General features: G+C 37.7%; 1 protein-coding gene across 1 annotated transcript in view; it reads right to left on the bottom strand.

The window, feature by feature from the left end:
* The window catches only part of Pde1a (phosphodiesterase 1A), a 299,343-nt gene that overhangs the window by 96,282 nt on the left and 188,449 nt on the right, over positions 1 to 14,612 (bottom strand). Inside the window, exon 2 of the mRNA XM_035446645.1 lies at positions 1,108 to 1,221. Within this exon, the coding sequence (XP_035302536.1) occupies positions 1,108 to 1,221 (114 nt within the window). The remainder of the gene's footprint in view (positions 1 to 1,107; positions 1,222 to 14,612) is intronic.

Here is a 14,612-nt window from a genome sequence, read left to right as displayed (position 1 = left end):
GCCTGACCTAGGTGAACATGAATGGAGGGGAACCAACCTGTTGGCATGCACACACTCGTCCTCTGCTCACTTTCCTGTTACTGGTAGTTCAATGATGATTTTGGATGGAGAAGGAATTAAGGATAAGGATCTTAATGGATTGTTGGTGTTACTGCAATCCACACAATCAATTCCTTACTTCTGGTTCTTTCATCCTACCGTGGGTCATTTATGGGTTCTTCAGAGATAATTCAAGAATATAACTTGAACCTTATTTTCTCCAAAATTATTACTGCCCTGATGGAATTCTGGCCCTAACTCCAATGTGGGAAGTCACAGCCTTTATTTTACCATCTAACATCAATGGTCTTTGGTATGCCAGGTAACCTCTCCTAATTCTGCTTTCTGTCTTTGACTGGAGCTCCAGAAGTGCACACCTCTGCTTCTGTACATTCTCTCAACTCTGAACTCAAAGTACATCACTTCTACCTGTAGCTTTTTATCATTTCTGGTGGGAAATTCAGAAACCTGCCTCAGTGTTTTCTGAGGACCAGGAGAAACTGCTCAAATCACTTGAGTTTACAAATGCTTGTGAGGGATAACAGATTTGGCCGAGAGCCATAGTACTGTTCTGGAAACTTCTTCAAATAAATCTCCTTTTCCAAACCTCCTCCAACTGTCAACTGTGACTCTAGTCTTGTAGCATGGGATACTTGGCTAAACTTCAGAAGTCTAACATACAGGTCCTGATGAAGCCATCTCATGGATCTCTTTTCTCAAAATGTTGAAATATGAAATAATAGAAATTTTTATATTAGTGAATATATCCTGCTATCTAAAAGTCTAAGGACAGTGAAGCTGGAGGAGCAAGAAATGTAATAATTTTTGTTTAATAAATTTACTGTTTGACTATTTTATTATATTCAAGTATTTTTTACTATAGCATGTTTTCAGAAATATATTCCAGTTAACTAGCTACATGAAAATGAACTCTAAATTTTAATAAAATTTTGAATTTCATTTCACATTAAAAATTGCTAAATTTTGTATGTAATATAGGAGAGTCAAAAAGGAAGATGAAGAGAAGAGAGGAGCAATGAAGAAAAAGTGGGGTGGGGTAAGACTTACCTTGTCTCATCAATGTAAACTGCTTCCAGCACTGATGCTGCATATTCAATGTTCTTCTTTAGGTCGACCACATTGACATCACCTTTCTCCAGCTGCTTCACTAGACATCTTAGTCTATTCCAAAAGAGAGACAAAGAGAAGAACAGAATTCTTATAAGCCAGTAGAAATAGCTCTGCATTAAATACATGAACTAAGTAAAACTTACCTACTTCTAGGTCATTAAACAGAGGTTTTCATTTTTGTATAACTAAAACCAATCTTTCTCATGTAAGTAATCATTGGAAATGATATTCACTTCTGGGGAATATTAGATTAGTATGTAGTGTGAGAACCATCTGCAAGAAGTCTTTTTTCCTGAAAATTCAAGACGAGTTTAAAAAAAAAAAAAAAAAACACTTTCCTAAGATTTTACTTTTGTTGGCACACACCTTTAATCCCAGCACTCGGGAGGCAGAGGCAGGCAGATCTCTGTGAGTTTGAGGCCAGCCTGGTCTCCAGAGTGAGTGCCAGGATAGGCTCCAAAGCTACACAGAGAAACCCTGTCTCAAAAAAACCAAAAAGAAAAAAAAAAGATTTTACTTTTGACTGGAATTTTATCTCTGATTATTCTGCTTCTTCAGGGCTGTCCATGTTATCTTCTGGCAGCACTTTGAGTATTATTCACTGTATACAACAAAGGGACGATGCTAAAAGGCAAAGCTGGCTGCCGGGAGATGAGCGACTCTGGTCTAGTGCCCCTCTGTTCCAGTTCCTCCATACTCTTCCTCAGCACAGGCCCACAGCAATGGACTGAAATATCAAAACCCAGGAGCCAAAAGAAATCTTCACTTAAATCACTTCTATCTGGTATTTTTCACAGTGATAAACACTCATCTACACTACTAGTGCACTGCAATAGTTTTTCAGCTAAGGTGAATCTGAAAAATAGTTTCTCTTGGCTTTGCTCGCAGGACCATGAGTTCCGATTCTTAGAAGAATTTAAAACTGTGAAGCGCAACTAAGACAGGTCTAGATCCTGATTGACACTGACTCTAAGATGATTAAGATTAATGTTTGAAGACCCTGAATTTGGAGACAATTGTCATGTAACAACAGACATCCAATACATTGAGATAATGCAAAAATGACCTGGATATGAATGTGACATGGTGGGGAACATCCAGGAATTAAATTGTAAAGGGCAAGTTTCTGGAGATGCTTCCCTGAGCTGAGCAGGAGCCATATTGCTTGTCTAGATTGGCCATCTTTCACTGAGCACAGAGGACCATATGCCCCTGTTCTACACATGCTACAGGTTAGCAATGTGAAGAGAACTTAGATATTTCTCTTAGTGCTCAGACAATTTAATTCCAACTCTGTTTAAAGGAGAAGGCAGAACACAACCTACACTTGAGCACTAGGTAACAAAGGATAACTTTGATTTTCCAACAGCTGCCTTTTGGTAATTTGGTAATTGAGAACTTTGCAAAAGCCAGTTGACATTTCTCCACCTGGGGAAACACTTTCTCTGTAGAAAATGTCATATCTTCATTAAAACTTCTTGAGGAGCTGTGAATTATTACACTTTCACAACATTAATTTTGTGAAGTAAAATAGACAAATCACAAAGTGAGTTGTACATAGCAGTAAATGACTTACAGGAGTAAGTACAGCAAAATAAAGCCCAAGTTGAGGAAAGCACAGCTCTAACAAGCTACATGAGAAGGAAATGCTAAGCCTAGCTTTGAGGCTTTATGAAACACTGAATGTGTTAATAATGAAGTTAACATGTAAAGGTTTTGGAAATTTCTGGCCTACATACTTTTAAATTTGGTCAAATTGCCTTTTATTTATAAGTACCAGGGATTTTCACTTCTATTTCTGTCTGCAACTATAAATACCTATCACGGATCTATTCCCCTCATGAGAATTGTTGAGTTCTGTTTGATTGTTGATGGCTGCATGAAATACTTGACAAACAGTAAGTTTTCCACATAATGATCATTGGTGGCTGAATAGTATTCCAATATACTTGTACCGTATCTTCCTCATTTATTCATTGAGATGGAACACTGAAAGTGTTTTGGGTTTTGGATCTTATGAGTAGTATTGCAAACAACACAGTACAGAAGTCTCTTTCATAGTCTGATTTTATTTTGCATTATACATGGTTGTTTAGCTATTTCCTCCAAACTGAAAAGCCTCCATCCCTGTACCAAGGAAGGACTGACAACAACCTAGAAGACTATCAAATCTCTGGGTATGTCTATGTGGGTATTTCCAGGTGGAAATTCAGTGAGAGAGAAGATAGGCTGGGGAAAACAGAATGGCATCGAGTGCCAGCACTCCCCTTGTTCAGTTCTCTGGCTGGCCATGCTGGGAGCAGCTTGGCCAAGTGTATCTTCACTGTCATAATTGGTGGAATTTGCGAACAAGACAAACCTTTCTCCCTTTAAGTTGTTTCTGTCAAGTTTTGAGATGATAAAGATGGAAACATAACTAATGCACCACCCACCGAGGATGTCAGATAAGCAAGATGTAAATAACTATGCCTGGCATGGTGGCATGCACCTCTAATTGCAGCATTTGGGGACCAGGAGAAAGACCATCAAGACCAGGCTATGGCCACAATTACTTGGAATTTCATATGTATGAAACTAAACCTAATCCTGATGAATAAAATATATAATAAAAGAATCAAAATGAAGAGCCCAAAAATGGACAAAAGTTCATACAACACAAGAGGAATGCTTCCTGGAGGGTTACTCAGATGCCCAAGCGGTCCCCAGTGAGTCACTCCATCAATATCCTGTTATAGGAAGAGCTGTAATATATACACGATCAGCATGTGTATAGGAATGTGATGAAGGCTTATAAACATTAATATTTTCTACCCTAAAAGACTGAAGGATATATATATATATATATATATATATATATATATATATATGGATGATTAAAACTCCCTTTTTTCCTCACTGCTTTTGTTCATAAGCTCAAAATATTTATTAATTAATTAATTAATTTATTATTTATTTTTGGAGACAGGGTTTCTTGGTATAACAGGCTGGGCTGGAACTCATTTTGTGGATGAGGCTGGCCTTGAACCCACCAAGATCCACCTGCCTCTGCCTCCTGAGTGCTGGGATTAAAGGCATGCACCACCACTGCCCGGTGCACAAAATATTTATTTCTAAATGAACATGTAAATATGAGTATAATAATATTTATGAATAAATTTGAAAACTATGATATAAACATAGATGCAAAACTGTATTCAAGTTCTCCACTCATTAGAATATTTTTATCATCAGCATCATTAACTGTTTATGTTCTGTTTATTTCTTTCTAGGATACTAAGTATATCCGGGAAAATACCTATCTCATAAAATCTCTGAAGGATTATGTCCATACTTAGAAACCAAGCCATGCCATTTATTCCTTACACACACACACACACACACACACACACACACACACACACACAGAACTATCTCCTATTTGTTCTGACACTGAGTCCCATATTTATCAGACCATGTGTAGAGGCAGACATATGTATCAATAATGAAGTGTTGAGAAAGTGTGTGTGAGCAGAATTACACGATCATAGGTGGCATGACAGCAGAAAGGTGGCTACTGGGAGTGGGAGTCACAAAGGGGAGAGAGGGCACAAGGAAAGGGGGAAGGAGAGAACCAGAAGGTGAAAATTTTGTTTGAAAATGTCATAATGAAACCTAATTCTTTGAAAGATACTGAGACGAAAACAAAGACAAATATTATCCCAAATATAACAATGATGTCAAAAATTATCAATAAGGCTGTTAAAATATAATTAAAATGAAATCATGAAAACATCTAACAAATTTAAGGACTCTGATAAAATGAACCTTGAGAGATTCAAACTACTAAATCTCTAGAAGAAATGACTAGAACTGAATGTGTGTTAAAATAGCCCTTCCCTAAGAACCAACAGAGTAATGTTGAAGTTGAAAGCTTGATAGAGGATGTTACTACATTATATATGGACAGAGGAAGGACAGAATGAAATCTCACAGAACTGTTAGGACAAGAAAATACAGTGTCACTTTCAGGAAACCCGGTTTGCAATCTAAAACAACACAAAGTAACAAGAACACCAAAGCCATTTCAGACACTTTTTTCCATGTTGTCATAGTATTGGTGAATAATGAATCATGGGCTCTACAGTTCCCTAAAAATTTGTAGCATTGAAGAAAAGAGAAAAATGTGGTTACTGCTGTACTTGTAAGGACTCCATGGAGTAACATTACATTGTATCCAGGGAATTCACTAAAGGATAGATTTTAGGCACCTGTATGTACAGCCAAAAAAAAAAAAAGGTAACTATATAGGGAGATGGATACATTCCTTTTCCTGACTGTAATAATTGATGGCTGTATACTTATATATGCATGTAGATAACATGTTTTGTACCTCAATGTGCATAATAAAACAGTATGGCAAATTATATTAGTCTTAAAATATATTTAAGTGATTATAGTTTCCATTTAAAGGAACAACATAATCCTATTCACAGTTTAGTCATCTCTCACTATATATGGAAAATTGAGGTTAGGCCCCATGCAGATACCCAAATCTATTGCTACTCAAATCCTGCATAAGGGGGGACAGTCTTCTATGCAATGTCCCCTATGGTTGAAATCACTGAAAATTTCTTGAGATCCTTAATGCTTAATGTATGAGTAGTGTGTAAGCAGATGCCATGCTGTATCCTTTAGAGTGGTGATGAAGGGGAAAGCCTGTCTGTGTCCAATTAAGATGCATTATTTCCTCATCATTTTCAAAGCACAGGTAGTTCAATCAAGAGACATGGGAAGCATGAGCACAAAGTAACTGCCCTCTGAGTGGATTTTTCTATGTCTAAAATTATATCCAACGTTTCCTCTTCTCTAAGATTATGACAAGTTAGTAAAATATTTTTCACTACTTCAAGGGATATTAGCTTATTGTTTTACAGAAATAGGCATTGCATAATTCCCAGCATGTAAAAGAAGAATTCCCTTTTAAGTCCACAGATAGTTAGAAAGGCCTTCAAGATCCACTCCTTTCTCCTTGGAGACCAAACAAACAAAATAAAAAAAAAACTGTACAACCATATAACTCTAAGACAGAACTAATCATTTACACCTGGTCACTGTTAATAGCTCTGAAACACTATGGTTTAAATAAACATATTCTAAAATCTAGTGTACACATTTGAAGCTGTGTGTCTTGATGATGAGACAGAGACTTTCTCCTAGTAATAAGTTAGTTACTCAAATCAAGGAGACTGGCTAGGTCTAATGTAGGGACACTCATTACAGCTGCACTGCAGAGCAGCTTAATGTCCCAAATGTCATTCTTCTGCACGATAGAGAACTCATTTACCACTTAGCTCAGCTGTTCTTTGTTAAATACATCTCTCAGTTGTCCCTCCTGTCTCTCTGGCTAGAGATTATTATGCTCTGTACACTCTGAGTCTGACCTACGGAAAGAGACTAGATTGTTAATCAGAAGCAAGGAGGATCAGAGGAAGGGGAAGGGAGGAAGAGAGTGGAGGCTTCCTGATGCTTGTTCATTCTCCCTGAAGGATCTTCCTTCACCCTCTCCTCCTCCTCTTCCCCTTCCTCCCCCTCCTCCCCTTTCTCTTCTCCCTCTCAGCCCTCCTCCCCCTCCTCCCCCTCCTCTCTCCCCTCCTCTCCTTCTCTTCTATAGAGTTGTCTTTCAGACATGTGCTTTCTCTCCCCTCCCCCACCTTTGTCTGTCTGTCTGTCTGTCAGTCTCTTAATTATTCTGTCTCCTAGCTGTGTTCTTCTCCTTCCCTGATACTTCAAGTCTATGGGCATCCCTAAGGGGCCATGCTACTAAACCAAAGGGATCACACAACTTTGGGTGCATCTGTGAATACCGCACCAGTGTAAAGACTATTAATCATTTCTCACACTGCATGTGGTGAATCTGTCTTATCCTACCACCTACAATACACCACATCTTTGCTTCTTTCCAGAGATGGTTAGTATAGCCCTGTAAACTCACCGTGGAGAGTGTAGAGGCAGGGAAGCTAGGGGAGCTTTCTTTCCCCATTCCACACCATGCCCACTGCTTCTCTGAAAAAAAATACTGACTAGAGAGCTGCTTTCTAGACTGTGTATAGTGATTGGCATCTGGCCAATGGCAGGGTAAAAAAAAAGATAAGAAACCCCATAAAAGGCTTGGGCTGAGCCACCATCAAAGAAACACTAGATAATCTAGAAATGCTGGAAATCTACAGGCAAACTGACTCTCTCACATTGGATGAACCGATACTGGGAAAGGGTGCTGGTGCTGATGCAAAATGAACCAGGAAATAAATTTGTCATATACTTTTAAAATCAAACAGAAAATAGTCAAAGGGAGATTTATTATTTGAAATTCAAAATAGTAGACTTCTTTTTAAAAGGCTTTATTACTGTTTACCACTTAAACTTCACCAATAAGACAAGAGAGTTGAAAAGCTAGCGATAAGGGCAGGGCACAGGAAGAAAGACAAGAGCAGATTTACCTCACAGTGTTGGAAAACGGTGAGGTGTGGTGGTTGACTTGCTGAGAGTCAAATTAACACAACTGGGAATCACCTGGGAAGATAGTTTCAAGAGGGCAATTCTTTAGGTGATGTTGGCCTATGAGCACTTCTGTGAGGTTTGTTAGCTGACGTAGGAAGGACTAGACCATGGCAAGTGGCACTATTGCCTAGACTGGGCCCTTGAGTGTGTGATACTGAAGAAAAATGGCTAAAAATACAAAACAGCATGTGGTGGGTAGCTGATAACAGGTGTTCCTTCTTCATAGTTCTGGAGCTCCAGAGGCCGAGTCCTCCAGCAAGGCCTGCAAATCCAAGGCTAGCTCCTCAAATCAAGGCTAGCCCCGGGTTCTCTTCCCCTTTTCACTGTACCTCTGCTGGCAAAAAAGCAAATGAGCTTTTATTAAAAGGCTTCTTTCAGCAAGGCAGGTTCCATTTACTAGTACTGTGGCCTCAGGTCTAGTCTCATCCCACAGGCAGCTCCTCCAGATACTATCATCTTGAAAAGTAGGAGGATTAGATGTCACCATCCAAATTTGGGGGGATAGAAACAAACATAGGAAGTGGCTTGGAACATTTAATTAATGCAGAATCATATACCAACAAGCTTTAAAAATATATCAGCAGAGAAGGAAAACTATATAAAAATAGATTTTTAGAGAAACATGCATACAAAAATAAAACTACAGATAGAAAATCAACATGGAATTTTTCAGGTTATAATGGTACACAAGAAAGCCTAATAAACAGAAACATTTCCATAATAGTACCCAAAGCATAGACATCTTTCTGGTACATTTGACACTCAGCAAGAAGAAAATTGAGGCTTTTAAAGAAGCTCTTGAAAGCCCAGGCTTTCCCCAGAGATGCAATTCCTAGCATAGGCAGCAATCCAGCACGGCTCAAAAGGAAGGCAGCATTTACTGCTTACTGTGAAGACTCTTGTGTACAGTGCAAAAAAGACAAAAGCTAAAACAACCAAACCAACAAACATAAAAACCAACTTCTGACTTCTAATCTACATGATTCTCTCCCCTCTCTCTCTGTCTCTCACCAACTTCTCTTGTTGAATTTTATAGAATTCCCTTACCTCACTAGTAATGTGGCTTCAATATCCACTGCAACTGAGGATCGATCATTGCAAATGATTGTTTCCTACTGAGATTCTTTTAGGGATTTTTTAAAAAATTGGCATTGACAACAAACAGTAGGTGTGAAAATGATGTTACTATCAACTTCTAAGTGGCAGCAAATTCTTTGCAGTTTAACAAAAAGTGGGAGAAAGAAAAATCTCAAATAATCTGGCCAAGGTTTAACTAGGAAAGCAAAGCAACTCTGCTTATTAAAATCAAGAACTTAATTCTTAGAACTGATCCCTGGAGTGATGATGACAGTGAACAGGAAGGAATCCTCACATTGGTAACTGTGTCTGCGCAGTGGCCCAGGATGTTCTGAGTAGTCTGCTGGTGGCTCTGTGGTAGGAACACTCGATGACACTGGGACAGCCAATCTTCCTCTGTTCATTGACTCCAAGTGTTCTTGTTAGATAAGGGTTTAGATGTTTACATGTCTGCCTCATTCTAGCATACCCATAACAGTCTTTGTGCCTTGGTGACTCCTGGACCTAACTCATTGCATAGCTGATAATGTGTTATTTCAGTCCCATTCCTAGATTCTGTTATCACTGCTAGATGGTCATCAACTACTTCAGTTTTACTAGTATCGTTTTCTCCACATCTATAGATATTGCCCACGGAAACCATCACGTCTGCTATATACAATCAATAATTCTTTGCTCTGGAGACTTCTGTCTTAGAGTTTGTTTTCTCCTAGCCAAATCTGTTAGAGTTTCCCTCTTACTCTGGAGTGCAGTGCCCACCCTGAGGCTTCCCATGTCCACATTCTTTATGGATTACCTGTTTCTGAAGGCAGTGACTTCCTCCTTTCTCAGTTTTCTCTATCTTGATTTAAAACTCACACTCTCTAGTACATTCCAATGGAGTGCATATGGGACACACATCTTTGTGTCTCTGAATGCTAAAAATATTTTTCCTTTTCTTTCCATTTGATTGACAGTTTGACAGAATAATCTGGGAAGCATTTTCTCTGAAGATGTATAAGCTCAGCTACCCTGTGTCAGGGAGTCTTCCACATGGTTGCTGTGCTCCACTGACAGCTACTGCTTTTCTTCCTGATTATATACCATATCTCAAATGCCATTAAAACATCACTCTCCAATTACTTTTCTTTTGTTCACCTTCATTTTTATAAAGGTCTATATCTACTATAATTTTAGTTGGGATGGAGGGATCAAGTTGGGAAGAAAATAGGTATGTGTGAAAGAAAAATGCTCATTTCTTGCTACTTGACCATATTAGCAATAATAATAATAATAATAATAATAATAATAATAATAATAATAGTGTCAATAAGAAAGAACAAAAAATATTTTTCATGAAACCTCAAAATAACTAAAGAAAATACAAATGATCAAGCAGCTTACTGGAGCAAACTGCTGTGGACCACTTCTTACTTTTACTCAGTTCTATAGATTGTTTATCATCATAGCAAGAAAGAATGACAGAGAGGTTTAAGAAGTGAAGAATTACAGTGTAATTAACAGTTCAAATGCATTTATCCAGTTTTGATCTGGAGACTTGGTCTATTTATTGTGAACAGTCCTGTAGCTTTTCCACTCCGTCTCCTTGACTTCACCACAAGAATCCATGAAAACTAAAGAGCATGTCCCACACTCCTGGATGTTTGAGTCATTTTTTTTTCAGATTTCAGTGTGACTTTTCCTTCTCATCAGTGGCTGCAGTGTTTTTGAAGGTGTGATACTCCCTCATGTTCTATGATGTTCATGGTGATTTTCCTACTGCGATTTGGTTTTACAATGTCTCATTGGGGAAAAATCATGCTGAAAATGTCATAATGAGTTCTTTACTTAGGGTTATTTAAAAGAAAATGGCTTTTCAAAGAAATGATTTAGCACAGGCTTGTGGAACGAATGGCTTTGCAATAACTTGAGAATGATACAATAAAATAACAAAGCAATCTCTAGAAACCTATCCAAATACTCAGTGCATAAAGAGAGGCAAGCCAGGATGCTGATAACCAGGCAGACTGTGAAAGACCCAGAGGTTAAGCACATGCTGCTAAGAAAGGGAAGCAACCACATACTCAGAGAACATTGTCCTCACCACATGTTTTGACAGCAAGGAAATTAGTCTGTGGCAGTGACAGATGGTAGGTAGGGCAGTGAGACTAACAAAGGTATGCAGGAATTAAGCTTTAAAATTTCCTCTCTCATTTGCTGCCTAGGTTAACCTGCACTAAATCTTACTTAGCAACTAGATATTGATGGAAAGGGAAAAAATACTCCAGTGCTTCCAACAAACAGTCAATCCAGTTCCCCAAACTACAGCCATCACATTTTGAGTTTAACATTAAATATATTGAAGAAGTTTTAGGGAAACTCTTAAGTGTTGAAGAAAAATCCAAAATATTATAGATATATATCTATTCTTTTGAATTTATACACAAATGTGAATTTGTATACAAGGTGATAATGCCATAGATACAAATTAGAGTAATCAAATCAAGATATCTGAAATTTGTCTCTCCTTAGACATTTGTCAATTTTACACATTGGGAACTTTTGAACTTCCCTTTTCTAGTCTTTGTGGAGCATGGACAATGATAACCTATCTTGCTGTAAAATGTTAGAACTTATCCCTCCTATCTGTACTTCATTACACATCTTTGAACATCCCCTATCTCTCCATGTCAGACTTGATTTATTATGACCATGTCCTTCAAGTCTCTCACACTGCTTCAAATAACAAATCTCTGCTTCTTAATTGCTGAATAACACCTTTGATGCTTCAGGTACAGCGTGTTTCCTTTATCACTTAATTGACCTCTTGGTTGGCTCCCTGTCTGGGTTACTGTGACTACTTCTGATGTGACTGTGGAAGAACAGGAATTTCTCTGGCAGAAGGCTTTCATTTCCTTTGGATGTGTATACAACACTGGTGTAGATAACCACACTATAGCTCTAGGGCTATCCACATGGTTTTCCATGTTTACTTTTTACATTGAGAACATAAGAGATGTTTTGGTGTATTATAAACCAGTTTTTCTATAAAACAACTTGACCACATTATGCCTAGGGAACTGCTTAGCTGACTAACTTTGTTGTAACCTCTTCCCAGCTCAAACAGCTTAAGGGTCTCAATGGAATGTCTGCACTGTGCATTTTCCTGCAATTTAGGATGTTTTTCAAAGGAATTTTATTTTTCAAATAAAGTGGGAGAGTTAAGTTTCAGACTGAAACAAAGTATTTTAATTTATTAGACTGAATTAATCTTACATACATGAAAAATCTTAGTACAAAAGTAGACAAACTTATTGCACTCTACTTGAATGAAAAAGTTCAAAATGTAGTATGCTAGGCATAGTGGTCCATGTCTGTCATTATAGCTCTTGGGAGGAGGAAGAGAGATTAGCACACAAGTTCATCCTCATCTCTATAGCAAATTAAAAAGTTTTATGACGCCATGTCTGAAAACAAATCCAGACCAAAACAAAGACAAACTCCATAGTATTACAAAGAAATATAAATTCCAGACATCCAAGCTACAAAAGACCTTGCTTAATATCTTGTATTTGTTTAGATCATGTTATTGTAGTTTAGCATCTTCAGATGTAGATCTAAATTTATATTCTGTTCCTTCACAACAGCATGTTAGTAATAATGTTGGCATTAGCTGTTCCTGCAAACTTTCAAAGTGCCAACCACTATACAGGAGGACTTTGCAACAGTGTGATGAAATTAACAAATGACACATTCCAGTAAAACAAAACTTTTCATATTCTCTTTTCCTTCAGAGATTTAGGTAGAAAATTTTCCAGCCTAGCTACATCTGGAAGACTCTGAAAACTTAGTGGTGAGACTTGAAGAATGAGATATCTTTTTTCCTCTAGTGATTCTGCTTTACCTACTGGTGCATAATCAGCTCTCTTGGATGAGTGCTCTCTGGGCTACATATATCTGGGTTTTCATATACCACAGTGTGCTATGATTATGTATCTACAGGTTTGAAGGCCCTCTGAGTTTTGAGCAGTCCGAAGCCCTATATCATATTTATTTCTATGGCTAGCAATCTTAAACTTTTAGTTGACAAAACATGCCAACACATTCCACAGAGGTTTAATTCAGATTATAATTCAATGATAGTTTAGAATATAGCTTGTTTTGTGTAGAAAACAGGGCAAAAAAGCCATAAGGAAGCATCGAGCATATTATGAGTACAGAAGGATGACAACTGTCAAGGAAAATGGTGCTGGGTGAGGGTTGTTGTGCTGCACTTCTGACAAAATGATGCTTGTCTATTCATAGAATTTAAATTCTGACATTTAGGAAATTTTTCTTAAATCCTATCTTAATCTCATTTTCTGCCTGAGGTTTGTCATACAAATATATTCTTTGGGTTCGTTTTCTCCATGTATTCTTTGGAGTCACTGGAGGTGAAACCAATTCTCAGAATCATTGTTGATGCTTGCAGTTCCAAAGATAACAGACCTCAGAAGTGTGGAGATGTCTAGGTGTGTCAGAGTAATTGCTGCCCAAGCAGAAGGACCTGAGTTGAATCCCAGCACCCATGTAAGCCAGGAACTGCTGCATGCGTTTGGTAACCCCAGCACTGTGAAGGCAAAGACAGGAGAATTGCTGGGGATTGCTGGCCACCAGTTGTGCTGAAATGGCTGGCTCTGAATTCAGTGAGAGACCTTGTCTCAAAGGACTACAGCAGGAAGAGAGGAAGAGTAACAGAGAGTCCTCTGATGTCCTCATATGGCCTCTCCACCTGAACACACACACACACACACACACACACACACACACACACACACACACACACACGCCATAAGCATACACCAAGCCCACACATGTTATATGTATACATTACACATACATACAGACATGCCACATTTATACAACACACACATACTTACGACATATTTCTATTTTTAATTGCAACACTCATAATATGATCGGAAAACATTTATTTAGTAGTGAATATCTGTATAATGAGGTAAGAAGATGTTTTTTCAAAAGTTCAAAATTGGAGGTGCTTCTCATGTGTAGGTAACTTCATAAATATTAACTGTAAATACTTTGGAGGTGATTTTTCCTTTAGCTACGTGTGCTGACCCATACTTCATGCTTAAAACTTCAACAGTTGAACATCTAAGCCCTAGATGCCTATAGATCTGATCCATTTTTATGATATGTTCAACAATTTGCTTTACTAGATTTTTATGCGTCTGTATATTTATTACTTTTTGTAGTGCTGGGAATCACTATACTAAATGATCACTCTACACTGAAATTTGATTAATATTCAAAATCCTCACAGTGTACTCAGAGTCTCATCAACACCTATGTATTACTGATAAAGTATAAATGTGGCAAGCGTGGGCAGCACTAATTGGAACTAATGACTTATCAAAAATTAAAGATGAAGTTAAGAGTGGGATATGGAAAAATTGAAGGAAGGAAATAGGGAGTATATAAGATCATATCTCAATTTATACATATCTGAAAGAAAACGTGTAATTTAAAAATATGACAATAAATGGTAAATACTATAACATATCCATGATTGATATATGTCACACAAATAAAGGATGGATGGATAAATGTCAATCAGTACTATAACATGAATACATGATGGTTAAGTGCCAGTTGGAAAGCTATTTGTCTAGGCCTGTTAGTGAGAGATTTTATAAATAACTTCAACAGCTGGAAACTATATTTATAATTTAATTTTAATTTTCTACTACAATGAAACACCATTCCTATGTATGGTTATGCTTTAATACAAAAGGCACTAATGAGTCACATAGGAAGGGAATTGTTTTCTCAGACTACTGTCATATAGT

Source organism: Cricetulus griseus, chromosome 6 (assembly GCF_003668045.3).
Source record: "Cricetulus griseus strain 17A/GY chromosome 6, alternate assembly CriGri-PICRH-1.0, whole genome shotgun sequence".
Lineage (NCBI taxonomy): Eukaryota > Metazoa > Chordata > Mammalia > Rodentia > Cricetidae > Cricetulus > Cricetulus griseus.
This window is presented reverse-complemented; position numbering and strand designations above follow the sequence as displayed.